The sequence below is a fragment of the Acromyrmex echinatior genome, chromosome 13 (genome assembly GCF_024713525.1).
Source record: "Acromyrmex echinatior isolate Ae372 chromosome 13, ASM2471352v2, whole genome shotgun sequence".
NCBI classification, from domain to species: Eukaryota; Metazoa; Arthropoda; class Insecta; order Hymenoptera; family Formicidae; genus Acromyrmex; species Acromyrmex echinatior.
Genome location: NC_141864.1, coordinates 2,422,036 through 2,446,438, shown reverse-complemented (window position 1 = coordinate 2,446,438; position 24,403 = coordinate 2,422,036). Strand labels below are relative to the sequence as shown.

Below are 24,403 nucleotides of genomic sequence, written 5' to 3'. Positions count from 1 at the left end.
AGAAGATAGAATTATAATTAAAAAATATCTTGAAACTAACGTGGTTCTAATATTAACACATATAAAAAATAAGAGCATAAAAAACCACAGCACAAGTTATAGTTTGTGATATATAATTATTATTACATTAATTAAAACATTAATTTATGTGTTATATTTAATTAATGTAATAATAATTATATATCACAAACTATAACTTGTGCTGTGGTTTTTTATGCTCTTATTTTTTATATGTGTTAGAATTATAATTATTAGAAAAACTAAGTAAATCGAAATGTATTTAATTTGTATTTAAGAAAAAAATTGTTGACATTTTATAGATCATTAAGTATTGAAATTTGCTCTGCAGTCTTACGAGTCTAATTACGTTATAAATTTATGATATGCATAATTATTCAAATAAATGTAGGCCAATATTTAATGAATGTGTAAAATTGCCATACACTGGCTATGTTGTCTGGAGCTTAATTCAAACAAGAGTCGAAGAGATTTAATTGCGAGGCACGATGCAATTGTCACGCGGTGGTGACGTGAAACGTTAACCCCTCCAACGTTGGCGAAGTTAGCGGAGTATCGCGGCGTCTAGTCGAGAAACACGTCAAGGAGGTTATGGTCAACTCCGATAACCTGCAAATTCTTTTGTTAATTTCGCGAGGACGAAGGAGACTCGCTCGCGCTTGAGAAAAGCGATCTGTTAAAAAAAGAGAGAGGGACATCACGCAAGAGAGATACACACAGCGTGGACTTACCTTCTCTTTCGCTCTGCCCGCGTGTTTCTGTACTGTTTTCGCGATTAACGCGCCCTTGCTCTCAGCCATGATGTTCCCGTAGCGTCGGTTGCGGATGCAGGAGAGGCGAAGCACTTAAAAAACTTTCTCAACTCTCTCAACTTGTCGACGCAACGATGGCTCGCAGCTTGACGTAGGAAGGAGGAAGCCGAAGCAGCGACACACCAACTCACGGGACCAGAACGCTCGTGTCGAGGCGCGGAGAGGAACTGAACTGACTGAACAGACTGAACTCCTCTGAAGTCACCGAAGAGCGCGCGGCGCACGGGCCACGGGACAGTCCGGGACAGGATGGCGGCGCGAATCTGTCGATCTGTGCCGCCATGTTGCCGGCGGCCATGTTGCCGCGCACCAACTGTCGCGCAGGCGCCGCAGAGTCGCCGGCAGCCATATTGGCGCGCGCAAAATCGTTTCGTTTCAATCTGCATGGAAATTTAGACCCGTATTAACCGTTATAATCGATTCTTATATTTAAGACTTAAATACAATCTTAAGATGTCACGAATCAATTAGAAGCTAATACTCATAGTCTGTTCTTATTACAAGACTGTTTTAAATAATGTCTTGAGATGCTAATGTGGTCCTCTAATTGGTTCGTGACTTCTTGAAACTGTACTTAAGAAAATCTTCAATATAAAAATCAATATAAAATTCAATATAAAAACTATCAATAGCCCTAGCCAGAGTGCTGTATTATCATCTTAAGACATTACTTGAGACGTTTTAAAATAAGAATGGATTATGACCGGTATTTATAGTTGATTCTTATATTTGAGATTATCTTAAGTAGTTTTAGGACTATGGCACACAAAAAACTTAAGACAGTAAGATGTAAGCAGTAAGAAATTCAATATGTTGGATTGGCTACTACTTACGTTGTGGCCTTATGGATTCTATTGTGATTGGTTAATTCGCTTACTATTCACATTTTACTGTGTTTTTTTGTGTTTTTCCATAGCCCTTAAGATGTCGTAAGCCAGGGATCGGTTTCATAGTTGATTCTTACATAGATCGTATTAAATAAATCTTAAAATGTTACGAACCAATCAGAGAACCACATCAGCATCTTAGATTTCGAAGACATTAATTGAGATGGTTTTAAAAACGGACTATAAATAAACACTACCCTGTGAATACCGGCGGTACAATTTTTCATCGCACTCGAAAATTCTTTGATCCAATTGCAATCTTTTCCAAGTATATTATGTTCCAATTGTCAAATCTAACTCTATGTCTAAAATAAAAGAATATCGCTCTCTTCAAAAACAACAAAAATAAAAACGTGATTATCAAGTAATTAATATAAATGAATTAACACCAATGTGCCGCTTGAATTGCGAAAATGTTAATTTGGTAATTCTATACTGATTTTCAGTTAGTAAAAAATTATTTTAGAATTACACACTTGATCGTTACAATTGTTTGTATTATATTCATGTAGTTTCAATATTCTGTACTGTATAGCTAATAAAAAAGAAAAAAAATTAAAGTGATTAGCGGTACTATTAGCAATAATGAAGTGAACATTATCCATCATTTATCAAAAGTAAATTAACTAAGCTTCATAAAAAATAAAGTGTATCGGGCAATAAGAGCATCAACATAACGCGGAAATTGATGCGCAATAAAATATAATTATCAAATAATATTTACATAATATAAAGATGTACAATGATTGTCGATACAATTTTATTTGGACGTTTCGATTTTTTTCAAACCACCTTCAGCAAATCATTGTACATCTTTATATTATGTAAATATTGTTTGATAATTGTATTTTATTGCGCACCAATTCCCGTGTTGCATTGATGTTCTCATTGCCCGATACACTCTATTATAGTTTTTAATTTCGAGAGTTCCGATTAATATTTAAATTTTACATTCATAAAAAATCGTTACAACTCAAAAATAGTAATTAGTAAAAAAAATCAATTTTTTAAGGGTTGTGAAAGAAAAATGACAAGTGATATTTGACCATGTTAAAAGTATATCACTTTTGTCGATATTATTTGATTAATCAATAATTTTTCGTCAAGATAGAAAATAATTTTTCCCCTTTTTTTGAGAAACTTACTTAGTTTTTTAGTTGTGTTATTTTTGAAAGGAGCGATATGCTGTTTTTTGAATATTCGGCAACAAACATTATTTTCGCTCGAATTTTCCAATCTATTCAAACATCTGTTGGCTTTATTTTATTTGAAATTAGAATATCTATCGATCTGCAATTTGTTGGAATTTTTCATCCGAAACTTCAGCCTTAATCCTAGCGATGTATGTACTTCCAGACGGATACTCGCATCTGTAAAATGAAAGACCAATTAGAGACAAAAAGTAAACAGGAACTTGTTTGATCTAGATTTCTAAGTTTCAAGGAATATAACTAGAAATAATAAGTCTACGCGAGAAAATCTATGTTGTACGTACTTTATAGGATACATTGCTAAATTTAGAAGCAATAAAGTATAATTATAATTGGAAACAAATTACAGATCAATTATGAAATATTTTTCCTTAAAATATCGTATCTTTAGTTATATATACTTTCACTTATATCTATATATATTCGATTGATACAGCGAGTTCAAGGCTCGTAGTTGAGATAATCGGCGAGTTCGAATAAATATATAAAAGATATTTCCTGAAAAATTAATTATCTAAAAATAACTTATAAGTAATATAATGAAAAAAAAAACAAAGACATTTGTATTAATAACGCCGAAAGCGCAGTAAAAAAAACAAGTGCAAAAATTAGGTTCACTTGTCAATACATATCGGATACACCATCGTTGATTTGTAAATGGTTTTATTAATAAATTATCTTTTCTTATTTTGTGTAATGAGGATTGCTCGAAATAAACAAACGTTATGATAAAAATCCATTTTAACAAAACGGAACAGACAGACAATACACAGATGTAATATATCTGGTAATAGAAGGTGATAGATAAATTTTCTTTTTCCCTTACTTAAATGGTCTATCCAAAATCGCAATTGACAAAAGTGTGTTACGTGTGTATGTGTGTGTATGTATGTATGTATGTGTTTACACATGTGTCGCGGGGCGCGCGGAATGTGTTTTCAATTATTTATAATTTAAATTCTTAATTATATTTATAATTTAACGCTTAATAAACGCTTCCGCGCGAGCCGCAATTACAAATTGCAGATTGGAAATTTACAGATTTGGACCTGTACATGTTCACATATACTCATTGTACCTAATATAAATTTGCTTTTAGTCTTGGAAAAATTGGATAAGGCCATAACCAAACTGGCGACAAGGAGGCGCCAGGTCCTCTCGATACTACCGCATAATTATTTTTTTTATTCTTTTTTTCTTATAAAACCGATCGTCTCTCTCTCTCTCTCTCTCTCTCTCTCTCTCTCTCTCTCTCTCTCTCTCTCTCTCTCTCTCTCTCTCCTCATTTTTTCACTCGCCACTGTACTCCCATCCATTCTTACACGATTACGTAGTTAATTGGTTGTCCCTGTCCCAGTCTACTTATCGTAGTCTCACCATTAACTACATCGTCTGATTCATCCTGCGAGTTCCTTTATCTTGCGCCTATCTTATTAAATGTGTCTCTTTTTCACATTTTTTTTTGTTCTTGCCCTAAATCTAATTTTGCGTTATGAGATCTGTTCTTTATTCCTGTAATCTCTGAACTGGTGCACACGGTACAATAAGTTGACGTGAAACAAATTTTTGTTTTTTGACATTTGTTTCACTTCAACTTATTGCAGTGTGTGCACTAGTTCAGAGAATGCAGGAATAAAAAACAGATCTTTTGACTTTAGTACAATTTAAAAGTGCGAAAGCGCAAGTGTAAATATTTTGTTTCTTAAAATCATACTCGTAATTTTTAATGTTAATCATAATATATTGATGAATCTTCATTATTTCTAAACTTCGCACTTTATTATTCATCACGAAATGTATCAGCGCAATGGTAACTTCAGAGACAGAAATTAAAGGTTAATAACTTGACGCACACGATGTTGACTTTTGTTTCCTTAGTAATTCGTTCCAAAGACTGAGGCCTCTACTACTGTAGGTTATAAAATATTATATAGAAATTAATCACATAATCAACATAATTTATGCTTTGGCATATACAAGATGTCCTAGAATTACCGTATCTTCCTTCGATTAGAAATAATACATATTTAATCTTTTCATCTTAATGGAAATTTATTATTCGTCACAAATTCTCCTATTTTAGTATCATCATATCAAACACTTGGAGTCAAATCATATTAAATTTCCATTAGAAAAAACTTTTGTTTAAAATAAAACAAAAATATTTCTTCATAATTTCCTGTTTCTCTTTTTTCTATATTTTCTGTCAAAAAATATTAACTTCATATTTATAGAACGTATATAATTGTGTACAGATAAAAGAAAATACGATAAATCTGTGATGCCTTATATACATACATATAAAAAAATAGACAAAAAAAGAATAGAATTATACAGCTGTACAATTGTCTTCAAAAGTGAGAGAATAATCAAGTTGATTTTTTTACGTTATATTAGAGCACAACATTTCCGCAATGCCCGAGAGTAAATAACAATAATCTTAACAGCCATGCGCCGGGCGGCCGATTGCCGTTGTACATAGAATATCTGGAACTTAAAACTTATTAGAAAAAAGTCTAAGTTAAGATAACACCGGGTCCGCGTTTACGTGCAACGCTCGACACGTTGGTCGAGGTGTATCGGAGATTTTTGTGTCCCACACATCTGGATATAAACGATCTAATTCTCGCTCTTCTGTTATCGGAATCACGCGATTGAAAACAATAATATAAATATTACGATATTTTCTATTCGCTATCCGTTTCTCATTAATATCGGAGATCTCCGTAGTGTAGAACGTTCTCGCGGAGAACGTGCATAATTCGCTATCATTCACAGCGATTGTTCTGCATTGTTTTTTTTTTGTTTTTTGCTTTAACGCGTATTTTTTCCCCAATCCCCATCCCATCCTCGTCAGATATATACGCTCACGTATATGAGTAACATATATTTCTCTCTTTATTTTCTGTCCCAAAAATCACAGAGGCATATAATGCACCTCGATGTATGGTGTAAACCTGTACAAAAGTTGTTCCTCATTTACTCTATACTTACTCACGGTACAATAATAATGTATTTAAAATGTAACTTATGTAACCTTATTACTGATTAACGATGACCGCATTCCAGCGTGACCAGCCTTTGGCCGACTGGAGCTAACAGACAAGATGCTCCTTCGAGTGTAAAACTCCACTACCTCCCGCAATCTATTTTCGCCTCTTTCGCACGCTCTCTCTCTCTCTCTCTCTCTCTCTCTCTCTCTCTCTCTCACTCTCGCCCTTTTTCTCTTTCTCTCAAGCTTTCTCTCCACGATCTTCTTTTCACTTTATGCAACACCACTAATACTCTCTAACTCTATATACTCTATATAAAATATCGTTAGTATAACTAAAACTGTGCTGTGTCCAGCTGGAATGCAGCCCTATTTTTATGCCATCATTATCCTTCCTAATTTTTCTCACGCCTTCCACATCCATTCACATTCCGTATCCTCTACCGTACGATAAATCTTTTGTTGTTACACAGACAATTTCCTCGCAGTCAATGATTTACTGATAAATTCATATCACTAACTGTAGTCTGTCATTGGTCGGTCGATTAGTTTGATTCCCAGCTGTTCACTCGGCGTCGCAATTATTGTTATTATTTATATGAATTTTACACTCATTCAACAATATCAGAGACAGCCCTCCATCTTAAGCGTTCTCTCCCACATCATCAATTTTTCTTTTCTTTCCTCGAACAGGAGACTCTTCTGCACAGAATACAATCAGTTCAATTGTACCAATTAGAAATTAATTTATAACATGTGTGTGGTAAACGAATAAGAAGAAAGATTATATATATTATTAAAATAATTCTGATTTGTATATTTATACTATTTGTTTAAGTAATTATGAAATTTTTTAGTTCCAGATAAATTATAATAATTTTTGAAAATCATACCTTCCTCTTCTTCTTGCTCATCATCTTCATTGTCCTCATCGTCATCTTCTTCCTCTTCTTCACCCATATAATCCTCTTCATCACTATCCTATATCCCGATATATATTATATATTTTTTAAACATATTTTATTAAATGTAATTAGATCATCATAATGTTATATAAAAACTTATAAAACCTACACATTGTTACGATTATATTGTGAACAATAAAAGTCTAATAAGCGAAAGATCTCGATGAACGTACTATCGAGCATGCTATAAATGGGCTTTAAGTTTCACTTTATGAATTACTTAAACGTGAAGTGAACTCACCCCAAGCTTTTCCTTATAGACAATATCTAATCCTGGATCATCATCTAGGAAATCCTCATCTTCTTCATCTGAAACTATATTTCAATATGTATATTCATCATTATTATTTTTATATACATTGACATAATATTTGTTATCGTTAATAAACATTTCTACTTGATTAAATTTTTATAATTATTACGTGATTAAGCTGTCAACTAACCTTCTTCACTGTCTTCTTCGTTGCCACCTCCTTCTCCATCTTCGTTTCCATTGACTTCATCATCCTCCCCGTCACTGTCGACTTCGCAATCATCGGCGTCATATCTGAACAGACAAAATACAATCAATCGCTTTGAGAAAATAAACGAAATAAATGACAAAGCGAAGCCAATGTATAATTTCTTACCCGTCAAGATATCGTAGACTGGGAATAAGATTGAAGACTTTCTCCCTATAATTATCCATATTTGTCACTTCATTATTGAACAAATCCAGACTCTTCAGATTCTTGAACTCTTTCTGGAATACAAAAGAATTTCGCAATAGGATTTTACTTGGCGATAGACTGATTTCAGCTTTCTATAACAAAGATATAAGATCTATAAAAACTTACCAATGGTTGTAGTGTATCAAGGTCTTTGATCTTGTTTCCACTCAAATTTAAGTGAGTCAACTTGGGGCTCGAATCGAGCAGGTTTAAACCTCCCGAAATCCGATTGTCGCTTAACTCCAACTGCACAATACAAAAACAATTTGCACTCATCATACATGAAAACAGGAAATTTATCTGATAAAGACAATTATTACTATTTCATTAAACACCTTCTTTAATATACTTCTATATTATTTCTGTTAAGTATAATTTAACTCTTGGAGATACTTTGCGATACATAAGTAGAAATATGTATATATACCTTTTTAAGGCTGGACAACTTTGGGAAGCCTTTTAGACTGGTAAGACCCACATTGATAAGACTCAATGACTCCAGAGCGCTGAATTCATTTGTCAAACCCACAATTTGCGTACTCCGGCAATTATCAAGAACAAGTTCTTTGATCTGTAACATGTAAGAATCATATAATTATTTACAACAAATAAATGACGAAGAAAGTCATATAAATATCAGAAGCAGATATCTCATGTAACTGAAAGACACCGAGAATATTAATCATGTTAAGACATTCATTAATATTTTTGAGTTAATGAGTAATAAATGACTGCGTTTGGGAATGGGTGGCGATTATCGATTCGTGAAATCATATTCAAATTGAAATCGTATTCAGATTCACACGGCTATGGAATCGGCGCGCTCGAAAGGATACGGTCAGACATAGTCTTTGTCGTAGCGGTGAGCGTTCGCGGTCGAAAAAATCGTCCTCGCTAAAATTCAAATGAGCGATAAGCTTTCGCGGGAGAGATGGGCTATTTTATTGATCGGAGAAAGAGAAAGGCCAGAGGGTGAGAGCGGGACCGGATAAGAGGACAGAGATGGCGCGGAGCGGTCGGGAAGAGTGAGGCAGATGAAGAGCGGTGACGAGAGGGAGAGGGAGGGGGAGGGAGCAGCGACGTGACGGTAAGCGTAGTGCATGCCACGTCTTGTTTAGCCGCGTCGGAAAAGCCGGCGAGCGACAAGCACGGACTGTGGCACGCGACGCCGAGTACAAGAAGTGGGGTTGGGTGGTAACAGGAGGAGGGAGGGGAGGATGAAGGGTGATCATCATCGATACCAGATGCCTCAATGCCGGAAGTATCGATAGTTCCATATCATATTATTGCGCCCATGATGTAATGAGGCAAGGTGTTACATCGCCATTGGCCTGCACTCGTTCCTCTCAACAATGGCCAATGAACAAGTCTTATCTTTTGAATTTTAAAAAGGAATACAAGCCAGGTGTTACTGACGCTGCGGTTAGATTCGTCGGAGTAGATTTTTAATTAGCTGCTTACACATCGATTCACTAATGTCACCGCCATTACGTGCGATGTTTACATCATAGGTCTGTTCTTTTTTCATATCCCAGGACTGAACGTCTTGTATGGATCATGTTCTTTTTTTCTTTGCACTTTGATGAGAAAAAAATGAACCATGCTGACCACGCAAGAAATTCAGTTCTGGAAAAAGAATAGGCTTCTCTTCTTTTTATGTGGCGATTCCGACGTTCTCTCGCAAATATGAGATTTTTTTAGATATGATATTCTGTTACATTTGATATATACATTTGATACACATGCCATGTTGATGCACCATAGATACGCGCTTTGCATGGACGAAAATTTATATACTGACGACTCATGTTCAATAAATAGAAACATAGGAAATAGAAATTTTACATATAATTCTTAACATATTATATTATTATATTTATGCTAAAGTTGTTTTAAAAATTATCAGCTTTAATTTCATCAAACTTTATTATATTATATCAATTCAAAAGTGATAGAATGTATCTGTTGCCATAAAAAAAGTTGATGCTATCAATGATCAACTCTACATTATCAATACCTACATTAATAATATTTCAAAAGAAATAATACAAAGCATCTTTATTTTTTCTTCCATTTCTTTGAATTTTATATTTGGGGATAGAATTTTTATCTCAGTTATTGATGCTCAAATTTACATTATTAATACTGAAAAAAATAACACGCAAAGTGTATCTATATTTTTTCTTAAAAAATTCTCTATTTCTCTAAATTTTATATTCTTTGGGAACAGAATTTGTTTCATTGTCAATTACCAGAAAAAAAGAAAATTGATACTGTCAATGATTAACGTTACATCAAATACTGAAGAAAGTAATATATATTTATTTTTTTTCATAAAAGATATCTATTTCTATGATTATTTTGGGAATAATTCGTCATGAATTCCTTTTCTAATCTGTACCATAATTCGCCAGCTTTATCATAAAATCAGAATTAAATTTCGCGGACAAGCATACGATATGTCTCGCATTTATTGAGATTCCCCTAATTTAATTTTGAAATTAAATTACATGCAACTTTTTCATCTCATACTCCTCCATACTCTCCTCGCCTTAGATATCTTGTGTACTCCATGCAACCAATCGGTCGACAGGTTGGCTACATGTATTTTCCGTGTTGCACCGATCGTAATGGTAACGTCACAAGGTGTTATAGGAGCGGATCAATGACAGTCGCGGATATCAAGGAAACCAGGAAGACGCGAACGTTACGTCATTCGGATTCTCCGACGTTTCGAAATGTGAAATTGCCGCGTAATTTTCGTAACAAAGATAGATATATTTTGTAATCACGCGATTACATAATAAAACGCAGTTTTGTTATCGACAAATTTTTAGTTTTTATTTTCGTCTACGATTCCGAATTGTACAAATAAAATACGTCCTTCTACGTCCTTTATTTCCAAATTCGCGCAATGTGATATTAAAATTAAACCGGAAGGCATTCCTCGATCTAAATAAACATTAACCGATACGTTTCCAATTTGGAAAATATCGCCGCCATGCTGCCGAGTGGCACGGCACTGTTGCATCCAAGATGCATTGCAAATGCAACGCGGGTGGTCAACGCAGAGTGAGTAAAGTTTCGGAGTCGTAAATATGTAAGAGCTGCTCGCGATTTTAACTAGCACGTAAACTCAACATCTGTTTAACTTATGCATTTAGGAAGGATGCTGTATAACACAGTAAAGATATTATTGTTCTTGTTCTCTTATTTCAAAATAACTATGCAAAACGTCCCGGTTCGTCTTGGCGTGATTATAATACAATAGATACATATGAAATTAAAGCGTACAGCAGAAATAGCAGCTTTGCAATTGTGTGTTGTAAAATTCTAATATGATCAAATATTAAGTGAAAATTAATCGATAAGATTAAATATACGTGAGTGAGAAATGCCATATTCGATTAGATGAGTTTTCAGGCCTAATAATAATAATATTTCTTATGAATTTGAAGTTAGTTTGAACTGAAAATTATATAAATTCACAAAAAATGTTATTAAATACAAAGAATCGCGGTCTTGGCCAAGTATAACATTTTTCACATATGTTTTTCAAATATGATTGATCTTAATTCCTCACTAAAGTCTGTATTGTTCAAGTTATAATGTCAAATTATATTCAACTTGAGTTACTTTAATCACTTTTATAGGTCGCCACTGCTTTTATTTCACATTTTGTTAAAAATAACAAAATGTTATTTGATTCAAGAGATTGGGTTGATTATTGTTCCTTTGATAACTAACAGTATCACTAACCAAGTGCGATTCCATCAGTTTAAGATTAACATTAATATCGGGTTAACTTAAATTTTTAAAATTGAAAAAAATAAAGAGTAAATTAAATCGAGAGTTAATCTTGTACCAAACCTGTAAATGAATCATATTAAAGAATCTTACAACAGTCGCAAACTGCTTTCTCTGCTGAACCAATGCCTTCAATTTAGACATTTATCGAAACATATATGCTTCGATATGCCCATAAATTTACGTGTTAAAATATTAATGATCCTGTGCGTTATGTATACCGTGACCATATTTTCTTACAGAAAATAAAAGACAAACTTGAAAATTTTAGGGCTTTATTTCTAAATATTTCCAAACTGATTTATAACTGTTAGACAACTGCGCATTCATTTTTTAAATTTTCTTGCACAGTATACTTAAGTTAATTCCCAAGTAAAGCACAAATCAAAATTTTGATATTGTGACTTTATTATTCTCTATTTGAGTTTACAATTTGTTTCCGTAAAAATTCGCCCATTAGTAGAAGTAATTAGACATTGGAATGCTAATTAGAAAGAAATTTCCTGTAATATCATTAAAATAAAGGGTAGAAAAGTAAGTTTTAAAAAATAAATAAATCTTATGGACAGAGCTATCTGAAAGACAATCCTTTACACTAAAGAATGTATCATCGTATTATGCAGAAGATAAGAAATACACATCCTACAATAGGCCATTATTTAAAGTTTTAAATCTTAAACCATAAGAAATTGATTTACAGTTACAGTCGAATGTGAGAAGAATAATTGACTTATTATGAACTTTCTACAATAAGTTATTACCCAAGTTTTAAGTTTTAAGCTAATTATCGATTATTCTTCTCACATTCGATTGTGATTGGTTAATTTCTTATGATTTATAAGACTTAAAACTTAGATAATAGATTATTGTAGAAAGCCCATTATTAATCAACTTCTTATGACTTAAGATTTAAAGTTTAGATAAGTTTAGATGGCTTATTATATAGAAAGTTCATTAGAAAAATTTTTACAAAGTTTTGAGCGCGAAAGAAAATTGCGAAATTTGTGTATTTTTTTATCGTGTCAAAATCGCTCTGACGCCACACCCTAGCTACGGCTCTGCGGACGCCTACGCGTTCCACAGAGAAACGCGAACGTGGCGATGCACCTGAAGAAAGTCGGGCAATGCCGGCTGACATCGGCCGAGCAGGCAGCTTCGATTCGGCTCGACTCGGCGATGCGACGTGACGTTACATTACGTTACGTCGCGCCGTTACGATGAAAAAAATTCGTTCGTCGTGGCCGCGCGTGCCACTCGGCGGTCGGATCAGCCGGCAAAGTGGACTCGTCCAAGATGGCGGCATGGTGATTGGCGGCGCGTCATGAAACGCGATCTGGTGCGCACGGCAGTGATTTATGCTTGCGTGTGTGCGTGCGTGCGCGCGCAAGCGGCTACGCACGCAATGGCACGCACGTCACACACGTGGGAAGGTAACGAGGTGCATCGCGCGATCGACGCGAGTTGACGTCGCAATGGAGGGTTCCCTCGAGTGAAGAGGCGTCCCGGCGCCACTCTGCGATGCAATGGCGACGTCCAGTGGAGGTTGCCGCGTGCACGCGCCTCGCTCATGGCGGCGCGCGCGCGTCTCGCCGTTTCATTTACATAACGCGGCCGCTGCCGACGCGACGCGCGCGCAACATACGCTTTTCGCGCGATCAGGATTGGTGGCGACGCCTCGATGTTAAAAAATACATTAATCGAGTAAACATATGTTGCGTTAATTCTTATTTTACACGTATCACGTATGATCTGTATGATCGTGATTAACGTGACGTATCGAAAGAGAGAGAACACGATCGTAGGAAGTCCAAAAAAAAAGGTTCTGTTCAGCGACAGAATTAAGCCATACGATACTCTTTTTTTTTGCTGGATCGCTCGCGTTTAGTAAATTACTAGAATTGCATCACAGAACGCAAAATTTCTAGTAATTTATTGAAACGCAAGCAATCCAGCAGGAAAACGTGCATCGTGTGCCGCAGGCTTTACTTAGGTTGCTAGCTATTCGTTTAAATTCTATCAGCTTCTATGGATGCTTTCCATTTGATGACACAAATGCCACTCTGTTTTTGTTGTTCGTTGTATGTCACGATAAAATAATATCCGGTCGATTTGTGTCACTAAATGGAAAGCATCTTCTTATGTCTTTCGACATTTAACGAGGAAACAAACGCTTTTTTTGACATTAGAAAGTTTCTCCACCAGCTGCGCCATCGCCAGCAAGTGTCCTATGCACTTTAACGCGCATCGATGACAAAATGTCAATGGGTGTTAAGTCGTCGAAGCGATGCTTACGTCGATATTTTTGAATTGACCGAAAGTACGGAGCACCGTTAGTAGGTTTCGATATGTCGAAGCAATAATATTAAGAACGCTCAAAGCTTCTAGTCTGTACGTTTTGGCGCTCGCTCGGGAAATGCAACACGTCGTGGCAGCCTTTTTATACCGATCGATGTCGCAAATTGCAAAGATTCCCGGGAACGATCATTATCACTGAGAGCAGTGTCACACCTTTATTATAGTCATAGAAAATTGCACATACTTTACTTAAATATTAACTTGTTTCAAATATTTCAAAAGTTCTCAAAATATATCTGCACAAATCTGTTACAAACACCAAATTTACTCAAAGTACATTCTAAAATACATTCTAGCAAGCTTCGAAGCTTAAACTTTAATCGAGACTATTGAATTAGGACAAATTTTAATTATTATATATATGTTTCGATAAAATCTTTTCTTCGATGATGACATTTTATAACGTTCTTCAAAAAAAAATAAATTATTGTTTTGAGAACATGAGTTGAAGAATTTTTCTAAAATTTGTAATAAGTATATTTGAAGATTATTATGAAAAAAATATTCTTTGTTAAAAAAAATAATTTTTTGAGACATTAACTTAAAAGAAAAAAATAAACTGAGTAATGACTTTTCTCAACAGTAGAATATGTTTCTGTGTGCAAGAAGAGTGCATTTCGAAAACAAGTTCTTGTGTGAACGTGTGTGTAAAAAACATAGAAAATAAAGAAAAAATATATTTGTATAAAAGAAAAAAAGAACTCCAAAAATAATAAAATAATAGATCGAACTTTAAGTTAATTAGCGTTAAAATAAATTTAATTATAAAGTATAATTAAACATAATTTTATTAAAAATATCAATTAAGAAAATATATTCAATCTCAAAAAAAGATTTAATATCATCTATGCATACAATATATTCTTGTAATTCTAAATTTAGCATGAATATAATTTAAAATTATTAAACATCTCTATATTTAAGGCACTGAAAAGTTACAAAGTTTACGAAGGTTTCCAAAGAAATGAGTTATAAAATATTAATATAAAGAAACATCGAAAGAAATAATAACAAGTTCGATTCGAAGTTTCGATACTTGAGAAACATACAGGACATCTAAATCATTCTCGATTTCCTTGCGTAAATCGATTCGATTTATAGTGCGACAAATCGGCGAAAAATATTTTATAAGTCATTTCTATTAATTGACATTTAACGAATGTATCGTACATTTCTATTAGAAAATTTGAGATACAATGTTTAGTTCTTTGCATAATCATGTTTAATTGATGGACACGGTCGTAACCATTAATGGAGAATTTGACGCGCTTGGTCCGCAGTGAAATCCACGGAAAATCCATTATCCAAGTATTTCACTGATTAACTCTAATCACATTTATGGCACCACATCGGCGCTCTGTCTCTCAATTACATTTGTTACCATTAACGCTCGTATACACGAATAGTTCACGGATATTCAAACGATTGATTTTACAAATTTGTTCTAAAAATATACCATTTCGCGCGGACTGACTTAATTTAATTAACTTATCTCCGTGACGTCACGACGATTTTCGTTTCACGTATTTGAACAACGTATATACATACGTGTATATATATATATATATATATCACCAGGTTACATAATTCAGCGTACCGATTTAAGCAGATTGATTTCCAAGTAGTAACAAGCGATACAATTAAACTTGGGACAGCGGTACAATTTTTTACACAATCATGTGTAAAGTGATTCATTCTCAGACATCTTGAAATTGATATTTATTGGAGTGTATAATTTAGCATTTATGTATGCAAGTTTTATCGAATTTTACACTCGTGCTCTCGTAAGAAATTCCGTAAAATTTGTTTTTCTCTACATAGAAAAGATATTAAGAGACGTATTCATGTTTGCGCGTTCATTGTTAAATACTCGTCACAGCGAGAAATTAGACTCGGACCAATCCTGGATTTGGGTGTCGACCTGTTCACATATGTGTATCAAATACATATGTCGGGTAAACGCCGGAAGGAGATTCTACGTGAAACTACAATTACATATAGTACATAATACACACTCGATGTATTTATCTTGAATTATAATTGTGTTTGTGTATACATACACATATATATATATATATATATATACACATTCTGCGCAGTACGCACAATGCCGAGACGCTTTATTAGAACGTTACGTTAGAAATGAAATCGCGCGATACTGGACGCCGCCGGTTCATTAATGCGAAAGTAAAGTCTCGCGGCGAGAGAGAAACGAGGATCCGTCTTCATTTATATTACAGGCAACGCTATCATCCGGAAAGAGGCGGAGAATCAAGCTCTCGATCAATCGTGTCCGCGGGTAAAGTCGACCGACGACAACGACGACGTTGGCGAGAATCCACCATTAATCACATCGGCGGCGCGGAGAAGCGGCCGGTGTCGCGCGCGCGTCAGAGACGCGCGTGTGCCTCTTCCCGCTTTCCACGCCACCGGAAAAATGGTAACTCCTCCGAGAGTCCCTCGTGTGCGTGTGTATGCGTCGCGCTCGCGCTCGCGCGCCAACGTAACGAATAACGAAATCTCTCCCCGCGTCACCGTCACGGGCGATAAGAGAATAAGAGAGCGGCGGGCGGCGCGGGCGCGCATATAGGTATACACAGCCGTGCGGAAGAAGCAAATCGGGTTGCGCATGTAGCTGCAACGTGAGCGTGAAACGTTCTCGTTTCTTCCAATGACCAAACACTTTCAGCTTACTTCGGCGGGGCGCGCGAAGAAAATTTGGAGGAATTGGAGGACGCGACGCCGATGTCGCTGATGCCGATCGCGCGCTAAGGCGCGCTTGCTCGCAATGCTCGCAATGCCGACACGATACGATACGATACGGCACGACACGCCACGCCGCACCGCGTCGCCGAGAGCAACAAAGCGAAATGAAGCGTAGTCGCCGTGAGCTGCCGCCCGCAAATTAAGTGGCAAGGAAGGAAGGAAGGAAGGGAAAGAAATGGAGCAGTCCATGGGAGAGAAACTTGCACACGCGGAGCTACGTTTCTTTTTTTATTCGCGAGAGAGGTAGAGAGTGAGCGAACGGAATTGAGAGAGAGAGAGAGAGAGAGAGAGAGAGAGAGAGAGAGAACCGTCTCCTCGGCGGTGCGCCATGCTCGTTGCTTGTTCGCGGCCATGTATATGCCGTCCTCCGGTCGGCAAAGAGGCTGATGATGGGACGGCCACGCGGCCATCCGTCGTCGAAACGAAATTCTTCCGAATCCGAGAGAAAGAGACGGAAGTATGAGCAACGGACGGCCTGCCACATTAGCGAATAGCGAGTGCATGGTTATTGTGTCGCTGCCGCAAAGCGTCACAGGCAACACGGCGGCGAGTCTTGTCTTCTATTTCTCTTTCTTTCTCTCTCCTTCGCGAGACATGATAAACGCCGCTATTTAACACGATCGTACGGTATTCATGAATTTATTAGGTTTCCAAAGGTTTCCAGAGGACGATTGATGACGAAATGATGACACACGAGGACGCATGGTTGAAATTTCATGACGCATGGAGTAAACGCTGGTAAACGCACGTTGGCCCACGACGCGTAATCCACGTAATAAAGAGACGGCGTGCGAAAATGCAGAATGTCCAAGTCGAAAAGAGACACAGACACAGAGATTACAGTACACTACAGAAAGAAACATGCGGGAGGAAACTGGAAAGTGCAAACTGCAAGGGTACAAGAGATAAAGATTGGAGACAGGCCGAGGCCGAGGCCGAGGCCGAAGCAGTTAGCAATTAATAGTTAGCAGTAAAAGAAATGTGAGGGTTGTCTTACGTCGCCGGGCTTCCTTCCCCGCTTCTCGAGCTCTATCCGCTTCTCCATGGCCGGCAGTCGGTCCCCGATCCGCTCGTTCTCGCTTCGCTCCGTACCGCGTACGTATCGGCCGTTCCGTCTCTATACTCTCTTCCTCTCCTCCGCCTCCTCGTTGCGTCGCAACACCAACTACGTGCCAGCAACCTTGTTCTCTCTCTCTCTCTCTCTCTCTCTCTCTCTCTCTCTCTCTCTCTCTCTCTCTCACTCACACACACAAACACACACACACACTCTCTCGAGTTGGAGAGCCGGGAATATAATATGACGGACGGACACGGCCGAACCAACACGGTCGGTCACCGGGCAGTGCGCGGACAGCGAATGCCACCCGATGTTTGCCTGCAGTGCGTAGCGTGCCCGCTTGACGTGTGCGTGTGCGTCGCGCCGCGTCGCGCGTTCTCTTCCGTCCAGGCGTGCTTCGAAGACACAGCGACCGAGAGAACAGAGAAATCACCTCCGACACTCGCTCCCGTTCGATTCCGATCCGTTAAGCCCTTTACGCGCCGCGTCTCTATGCTCGCCGACTCGCCGGACTTATGTGCTATGCTGTGCTGTGGACTGTGGTGGCGGTGTCCTCCTCTCTCTCTCTCTCGTCACCCCCTCCCCTCCCCGTACCTCCCGCTATTCCAAAGTACTCCACACGCAACACAACACAAGCCGCACCGGAGGCGGGAAACGAGACACATGTCTGGCACTACTTTCGAAGCGACCAATCCGAACGGCTGGCACAGACCACCGTGCGCCACCTGTCGGCCGTCGCGTACAACCTTCGTTGAAGCGCGCCATACTTTGGCGCGTTCAAATATGGCTGCTACGTATCGTAGCGTCGCTAATCATTAAAAATAAATTTACAATGTCGAGACATCCTGTGACAATCTATTTTGTAATAAAAATCTACAAAAATCGCTATTACTGAGCTGATTAGCGAAAGAATTACAATTATCTTTATAATTATTCTTAAACATGCATGCTAATTATTATAGGTAAAAAAACTATCGATATTCAGGAATTATCCAGACAATCTTGCATATCAATGAAGGAAATTATCCAATTGCATATTTTATGTTTGGCATAATTGAATAATCTTTTTGTATATAATTAATAGCTGTTGAACAGCTATCAATGTAAATTGCGATAATAATATGATTATATAACAAAGTTATATAAAAATTATATAGGATGTTTAAACAGATTGCTAGAATATTAAAACTTTTTGCAGAATCCATTATAATTCATATTTTATAATATTTCTACGTAATTCTTCCGTGCATGTGCATATGTACAGAAAAAACGAACGATTTAATTCCTACACAAATTTAACTATAAACAGATCTAAAAATAATTTTATTATCAAAATAATTACGTAAAAATCTTAAGTATAATGAACAATTTTGTACAAAGCTTTAATATATATTTAAACAATCAAAGTTTGAACATCCTACATTATTTTTCTTTTATTTGTATAATTCTTATCCATTTGGTACTCTTATTATTATTACTGCTATTACATAGTTAGGCGTTTATAATAATTATAGTTATACTGAAGTCTTACGCATATTCATATTTTTTCTTTCTTATAACTTTATTCGTAAATTTATTCGTATACAATAAAATTTAATTTAATTAATTATTTTGATAATCAAACAAAATTATTTTCAGATTTATTTAAATTTTTAAATATTTCAGAAAGATCATTCTTTCTATATGTGGGAAATATAAAAAAATTAAGCGATAAAGATATTAAATTACGTCCTAAGAAGACTGAGCTTACATTTTATTTTAATATATAAAACTGTAACAGCTGTTTAGCTATAGCTATTTAGTTTTAGCAGCTATCAATGCAAATTGTGTTAATTTATTTCAAGTCTAATAGTCATAATATTGGAATGCCTAGATACGATGTATTCAGTCTAAAAAAGACCTAACAAGTAGAAGGCATTAATGTCTTCATGCATTATCATGGTTGTTTTATAGTTATCGCAATTGTAATTTGCGTGGCAAATCACCATTTTGATGATGTAATGACGTTACATTGAGAAAATAAGTGTAAAAAGGAATTAACGAATTAACAGATCCAATTTTTTTTACATAGAAAAAATTTAGTAATTTTAAATATCTTCAACCATATTAATTTAAAGCCATAGATATAAATTAATCGTTACTTTTCTTAGATAATTGGCGGATCTGATAACGTTGTATACAAAATAAAAACATTATCAGAAAAAGCTTTAGTTTTCTGAATTAGAACTATTGAAGAATTTATGGTTGAACTATTATTCATATTTTCTCCTGAATAATCATCAACCCCACGAAGAATAATTGTGCAAAAAATGCAGATTATATCATATATATTATAATTCAGTACTGTCCATTAAGATTTGTAATTGTCGGTATTAACTTGATGTGTATTGACATTCATATTTGTCATATTTATTTTCTATTTTCGATCTACTTTTATTAAGAAAAAAGAAAGCAACAGGCGTGAATGCTGTTAAGTCAACATGCCCAGAATTATAAATCTTGTAGCATTATTGAATAATTTAATTGTACAATATTTATGTATTAGGTGTTGGAATTAATTCGTAGCGTTTTTAATGAAAGAATGTTATTTATTTCACATGAGCATTAAAAAATACATTAATGAAAGTACTTCCCATCACTTGTAAAACGCTACGAATTAATTCCAACACCTAATATTATTTTACATAATATTCATGTATTATATTAAATAAAAAAGTATGCAACGTGATTACGTTTCCTAGATATCCCTTGAATATTTTTACGATAAAAAAACTTTTACGACTCTAATTTCGAATTTTATTTGAATCCTACGTGTTCAAAATGCATTACCGACGAAGCGATTAGAGTTCTAAAATTATTAACATATGTAATCGTGCATTCATCGAAAGAGATTAATCAAAAACCATAGGTAACCAGAAAGATGCAACTATACTTTCCACATTTTTATTTTAACAAAATTTTAGACTTAGTCTTAATAACATTATAATTTCTTTTTTGTACGTAAATTAATTGCCTGCCTATCATTTGAATTTTAATTATGCATTGAGAAAATTTTCTAGTTATAAATGGACGAATCAGAAAATTTTTATCATATCAATCAGATGGTTATTCTGATGATTATCTCAATTAGAATTATAATAAATTGAAAATTCTGATTTATCTAACCGGCCCGTGCAGCAATATCGTTGCAATAACACTGTAATATTGCTGCAATGTTGCAGCATTGTTGCTGCAACTTTTGTGCTGTAGGGGAGAATTCCAATTAATGCAACCAGATTCTTTTTCCAGTGTGCGTATAATTCATCTAATATAAGGATTATAACGTGATAAAACTTTTCTTTTCATATATATTTCACGGATTTGCGAGAAAAACAATTCATAGCCGCGAGAGGTATATTGGCGCAAACTCGAATTTTCAAATTTTTGTCAATACATAAGTTAGAGGCGCAATCTTATCGCGTTTTATATCGCGTATCGCTTCCAGGTAAAAGCATCCAGTGAAATCGATATTCGTTTTTCGCTCATATCTCGATATTCAAATGCAAGCTCTGAAGCCGTTTTTATTTCAAGATCATCTTAAGTAATCTAAAGTCTTAAGATACTAATATATATATATAATACAAAAATTCTTTGATTAGCTTATTATGACATCTTAAAACGCAGCGTCAAATATAAGAATTATCAGTTATAAATAGTGTGAGATTCCCGCGTACGTCGGAAATTTTTGTCAGCTTCTTCGCGGAAGTCAAGGAAAAAGAAAAGAAGGGAGGAAAGATCATCTCACGCTCTCGCACAACGTTCTTATTCATTTTTGTTCGACTCTCGCACGACATTGAGCTTTCGGCTTCAAATCGGTCGCGCGCCGTCGAGCCTCCGGGAAGATTCCAACGCGATACGCGTCGCCACGTTTGTGGTGATTCGTCGCTGCGGGTGTCGGACATACCGGCGAAAGGTTGAGATCAATATGCGCTCATTGATTGCATCGTGGCTGCGCTGTCGCGTCCTCCTTCACGGCGCTAATACCGTCACGTTCCTTAATGTTTCCAGCCCGGTTGACATTGAAACTCCCCGATCTCTATATCGGTTAAAATCGGTTCTCTAATAACGGCCCTGATGGTGTCGCGTCTCTGGGAACGTGTATTGTGGAATTGTTCAAAATGAATTCCACAATCGGAATCATTTTATTTCTCCTAGAAAACACAATAAAAATCTGGGAACTAATTATAAACAATTCCAATTGGAATAATTTCATATTAACACGTACCCTGATTTAATTTCTCGAATTCGATCGTTATTCTGTAAGGTTACTACGCATGAAATTATCGCGACTGCGAGCGAGATACAAGTTTTGACTGATAAAACAGTCGATAATTTTCCGCTAGATAAAATGCGACAATCGGTTTCTTTTTCGAGGCCGAATAAAATTTATATTTTTCATTTCTCCTTTTTTCTTTTTCTGATATTTAATATCTGTTTAATTTCAAGTGTAAAAAGCACAATACAGGGTATAGTACAACTCAAATAAAGATACAAATATCAATATTTCATTAGTCAAGATGTTTGTACTTTAGCTAAATTTTCCTTTTATTTTCCTCTTTTTTAATTTAGATTGAGAATTATTCATCTATTTGAAGTGTAAAAAGTGTAACGTAGTGCAGCTACAAATATAAATTTTAGGCTCAGTTTTTTGGCTCAATTCCACCAAAGTAAGTATAGTAAAGTAAGTATTAATCTTTTTCTAATTCTTAGAATTAAAAAATAATCAATAAATCTTAAAATTATAAAAAAATAAAGCATAAATTGAATCGAAATTAAAGTTAATTTTATATCAAGGAAAATAATAAGAGTCAAAGTATATAATAATTAATCAATTGATATGACATCATTGATCGATTATTAATGAATTTGTCATTTTTATCATGATCAGTCAATATATATTATTTTGACTTTCTTTCTTCTCTTTAGAATTGGTGAAACCGGGCCTTTTATATAATTTAAATAACTTAATTCGCAGTGATCTCCAATATATTGTCTGATCCACAAATCTATCCCTTTCAGAGCTTCTTATTTATATTAATAATTCTTCTTATCACGTTGGAAAAAAAAGAAGACAAGATAAACGGAAAGGAATTCAGTTAAAAATGCAGAGCATTAGAGTGATACTATTGATGGTTGAACTCGCTGTTGCGAATCTTGGTAATTAATTAATTGTTGTAAATAAACAAGTTTACGCAATTATTACATGAAAAATGCAGAAAACGGCTGCGAATTCTCGGCAAAATGAAAAAATTGACAGGTTCTTATTGCAGCAATAATAGATCTAAACGAAGCACGTATTGTTCGCGAAACAATCTTGACGGTCTTAACGAGAATCGGACCATAATCGAATCTCCTTCCAATCAACTTGCTTCTCGTGAAGAAGTAGCGCGTTTACAGAAAGCAACGACATTGCGATCGGAGATCCGAGCGAGCTCGTTAACCAAAATCTCTCCGATTAACGACCTCAATTATTATACCGTTACGTACTCGAAGTTAGTATATGTTGGTATCTAGAGGGATGTTATTTATATATGCCACGACAAGGAACTTAATTCTACACGATATACACGATTCAGGTGTGCGCGGAGCAAAAATGCAATGTTACGCGATAAAAACAATACTCAGTCCATTCTTATTTTCAAGACTGGCTTAAATAATATCTTAAGATGATTCTCTGATTAGTTCGCGACAGTTTAAGAGTGTAACTTAAGACGATCTTAAAAATAAGAACTATGAATACCGATCTACGTCTATTTTTTTTTCTATGACTAAACTAGTATACACTTTTGGAACTTAAGTGAAATAGGTATAATGTTCGTTTTTTGGCGAAAGAAAAAAAGTTCTAATACAGTCTAGTGTAGAAATACAAAACAAATCTCGATCATCTAATTCGATCGCTTGATTTTGTCTTTTCAAGAAATTCAAGTACAATTACACGCAGTTTTATACTTTTACACGGAAGTAAATTTCACCAAATATCGCGAGGCAAAAAGATACCATTCATGTAATAACTCCAACATACCTTTATATTATATTTTTATTATAAACTATTGTCTCTTTTTTCTTGCAGTCTTAGATACTGGCATAATCGCATTTTGAGCTAAATACGCGCGAATCAAGGGAGTTTCCGTGTATCCATGTTCATTTATAAAGCCAATTTTCCCTCGCATACCGATATTAGAGTCTGACCGCATGACGATTGACCTGAGAAATAAGCAAATATGTGCACGCTAATGGAGATCGTTGCCTAGTCGTGCATGGATTATACGCGTGTCGTCGTATTTGTGCGACCAATCAAATTACGTAGCTATAAATAGAAGCTGCCGTGTTACTTTCTTCAATCTCTGTCTTTCCTCGTGTGCACGATTTTATCTCGCTATCCACACGTTCACCTCCTTCAGCCTTAATACTTTATTTTTACACTATAATGTTATAGAAATTATTTATGCTCGTTTCTACCAATGTAGTTTAATTTTAATCTCGATTCAACTAATTCATCTTTTTCTAACTTTTTCTCCAAGAGTTAGAAAAAGATGAAGAGTAAGTTCAACCGAGAACAAAGTTAATTTATATTATTAGAAATCAGTATTAATACATATTTTAATAGATGAATTAGGCGCTTATATATAGGTATATATGAATTTAAATATTTTGCATACTCTATATTTATCCTGTTAGATCTTAAAGAATGAAAAGAAGACGGTTGATGACATTTTCATTTTGAGAATATAATTAGAAATCTAATTTCTTATAATTTAAATTCTTTTGGTAAAAAACTGATTCA

The 24,403-nt window shown here is 35.4% G+C and overlaps 2 protein-coding genes and 2 long non-coding RNA genes across 10 annotated transcripts in view; 1 reads left to right on the top strand and 3 right to left on the bottom strand.

Annotated features, from left to right (window-relative positions):
- The window catches only part of Amph (amphiphysin), a 51,898-nt gene extending 50,802 nt beyond the window's left edge, over positions 1-1,096 (bottom strand). For 3 of the 5 annotated variants that reach the window (XM_087412269.1, XM_087412270.1, XM_087412271.1), the window contains exon 1: positions 750-1,096. In XM_087412269.1, coding sequence (XP_087268395.1) covers positions 750-818 — 69 coding nt within the window. In that variant the 5' untranslated portion in view covers positions 819-1,096. The remainder of the gene's footprint in view (positions 1-749) is intronic. The other 2 variants (XM_011068698.2, XM_011068699.2) reach the window with 1 other exon arrangement.
- A 2,102-nt stretch (positions 1,097-3,198) lies between these two features.
- Positions 3,199-18,078, bottom strand: Mapmodulin (acidic leucine-rich nuclear phosphoprotein 32 mapmodulin). The gene is made up of 8 exons (XM_011068700.2): positions 17,521-18,078; positions 8,023-8,166; positions 7,722-7,841; positions 7,515-7,627; positions 7,329-7,432; positions 7,127-7,200; positions 6,814-6,901; positions 3,199-6,622 (listed from the first exon to the last, which is right to left on the bottom strand). The coding sequence occupies exons 1-8, from the start codon at positions 17,566-17,568 to the stop codon at positions 6,564-6,566; spliced, it is 750 nt and encodes a 249-aa protein (XP_011067002.1). The 5' UTR covers positions 17,569-18,078; the 3' UTR covers positions 3,199-6,563.
- Positions 18,079-19,076: 998 nt separating this feature from the next.
- LOC147907518 (uncharacterized) lies at positions 19,077-21,934 on the bottom strand. Its single transcript, XR_015547074.1, has 2 exons — positions 21,845-21,934; positions 19,077-21,770 (listed from the first exon to the last, which is right to left on the bottom strand). It is a non-coding gene; the product is annotated as an uncharacterized LOC147907518 (long non-coding RNA).
- Positions 21,935-21,994: 60 nt separating this feature from the next.
- Positions 21,995-24,326, top strand: LOC147907517 (uncharacterized). Of its 3 annotated transcripts, none has more exons than XR_015547071.1 (3): positions 21,995-22,085; positions 22,189-22,776; positions 22,890-24,326. It is a non-coding gene; the product is annotated as an uncharacterized LOC147907517 (long non-coding RNA). The 3 variants fall into 3 exon arrangements; XR_015547070.1 differs by lacking the exon at positions 21,995-22,085 and having other exon boundaries at positions 22,198-22,286; positions 22,639-22,776; XR_015547069.1 differs by lacking the exon at positions 21,995-22,085 and having other exon boundaries at positions 22,213-22,300; positions 22,639-22,776.
- The last annotated feature ends 77 nt before the right edge of the window (positions 24,327-24,403 follow it).

Bases quoted from the DNA above. Each gene is read 5' to 3' on its own strand.
- Mapmodulin (XM_011068700.2), bottom strand. From the start codon at position 17,568: ATGGAGAAGCGGATAGAGCTCGAGAAGCGGGGAAGGAAGCCCGGCGAC. The intron at 8,167-17,520 runs GTAAGACAACCC...TACATGTTACAG, and splicing joins GGGGAAGGAAGCCCGGCGAC to ATCAAAGAACTTGTTCTTGA. The intron at 7,628-7,721 runs GTAAGTTTTTAT...TTTGTATTCCAG, and splicing joins TTGATACACTACAACCATTG to AAAGAGTTCAAGAATCTGAA.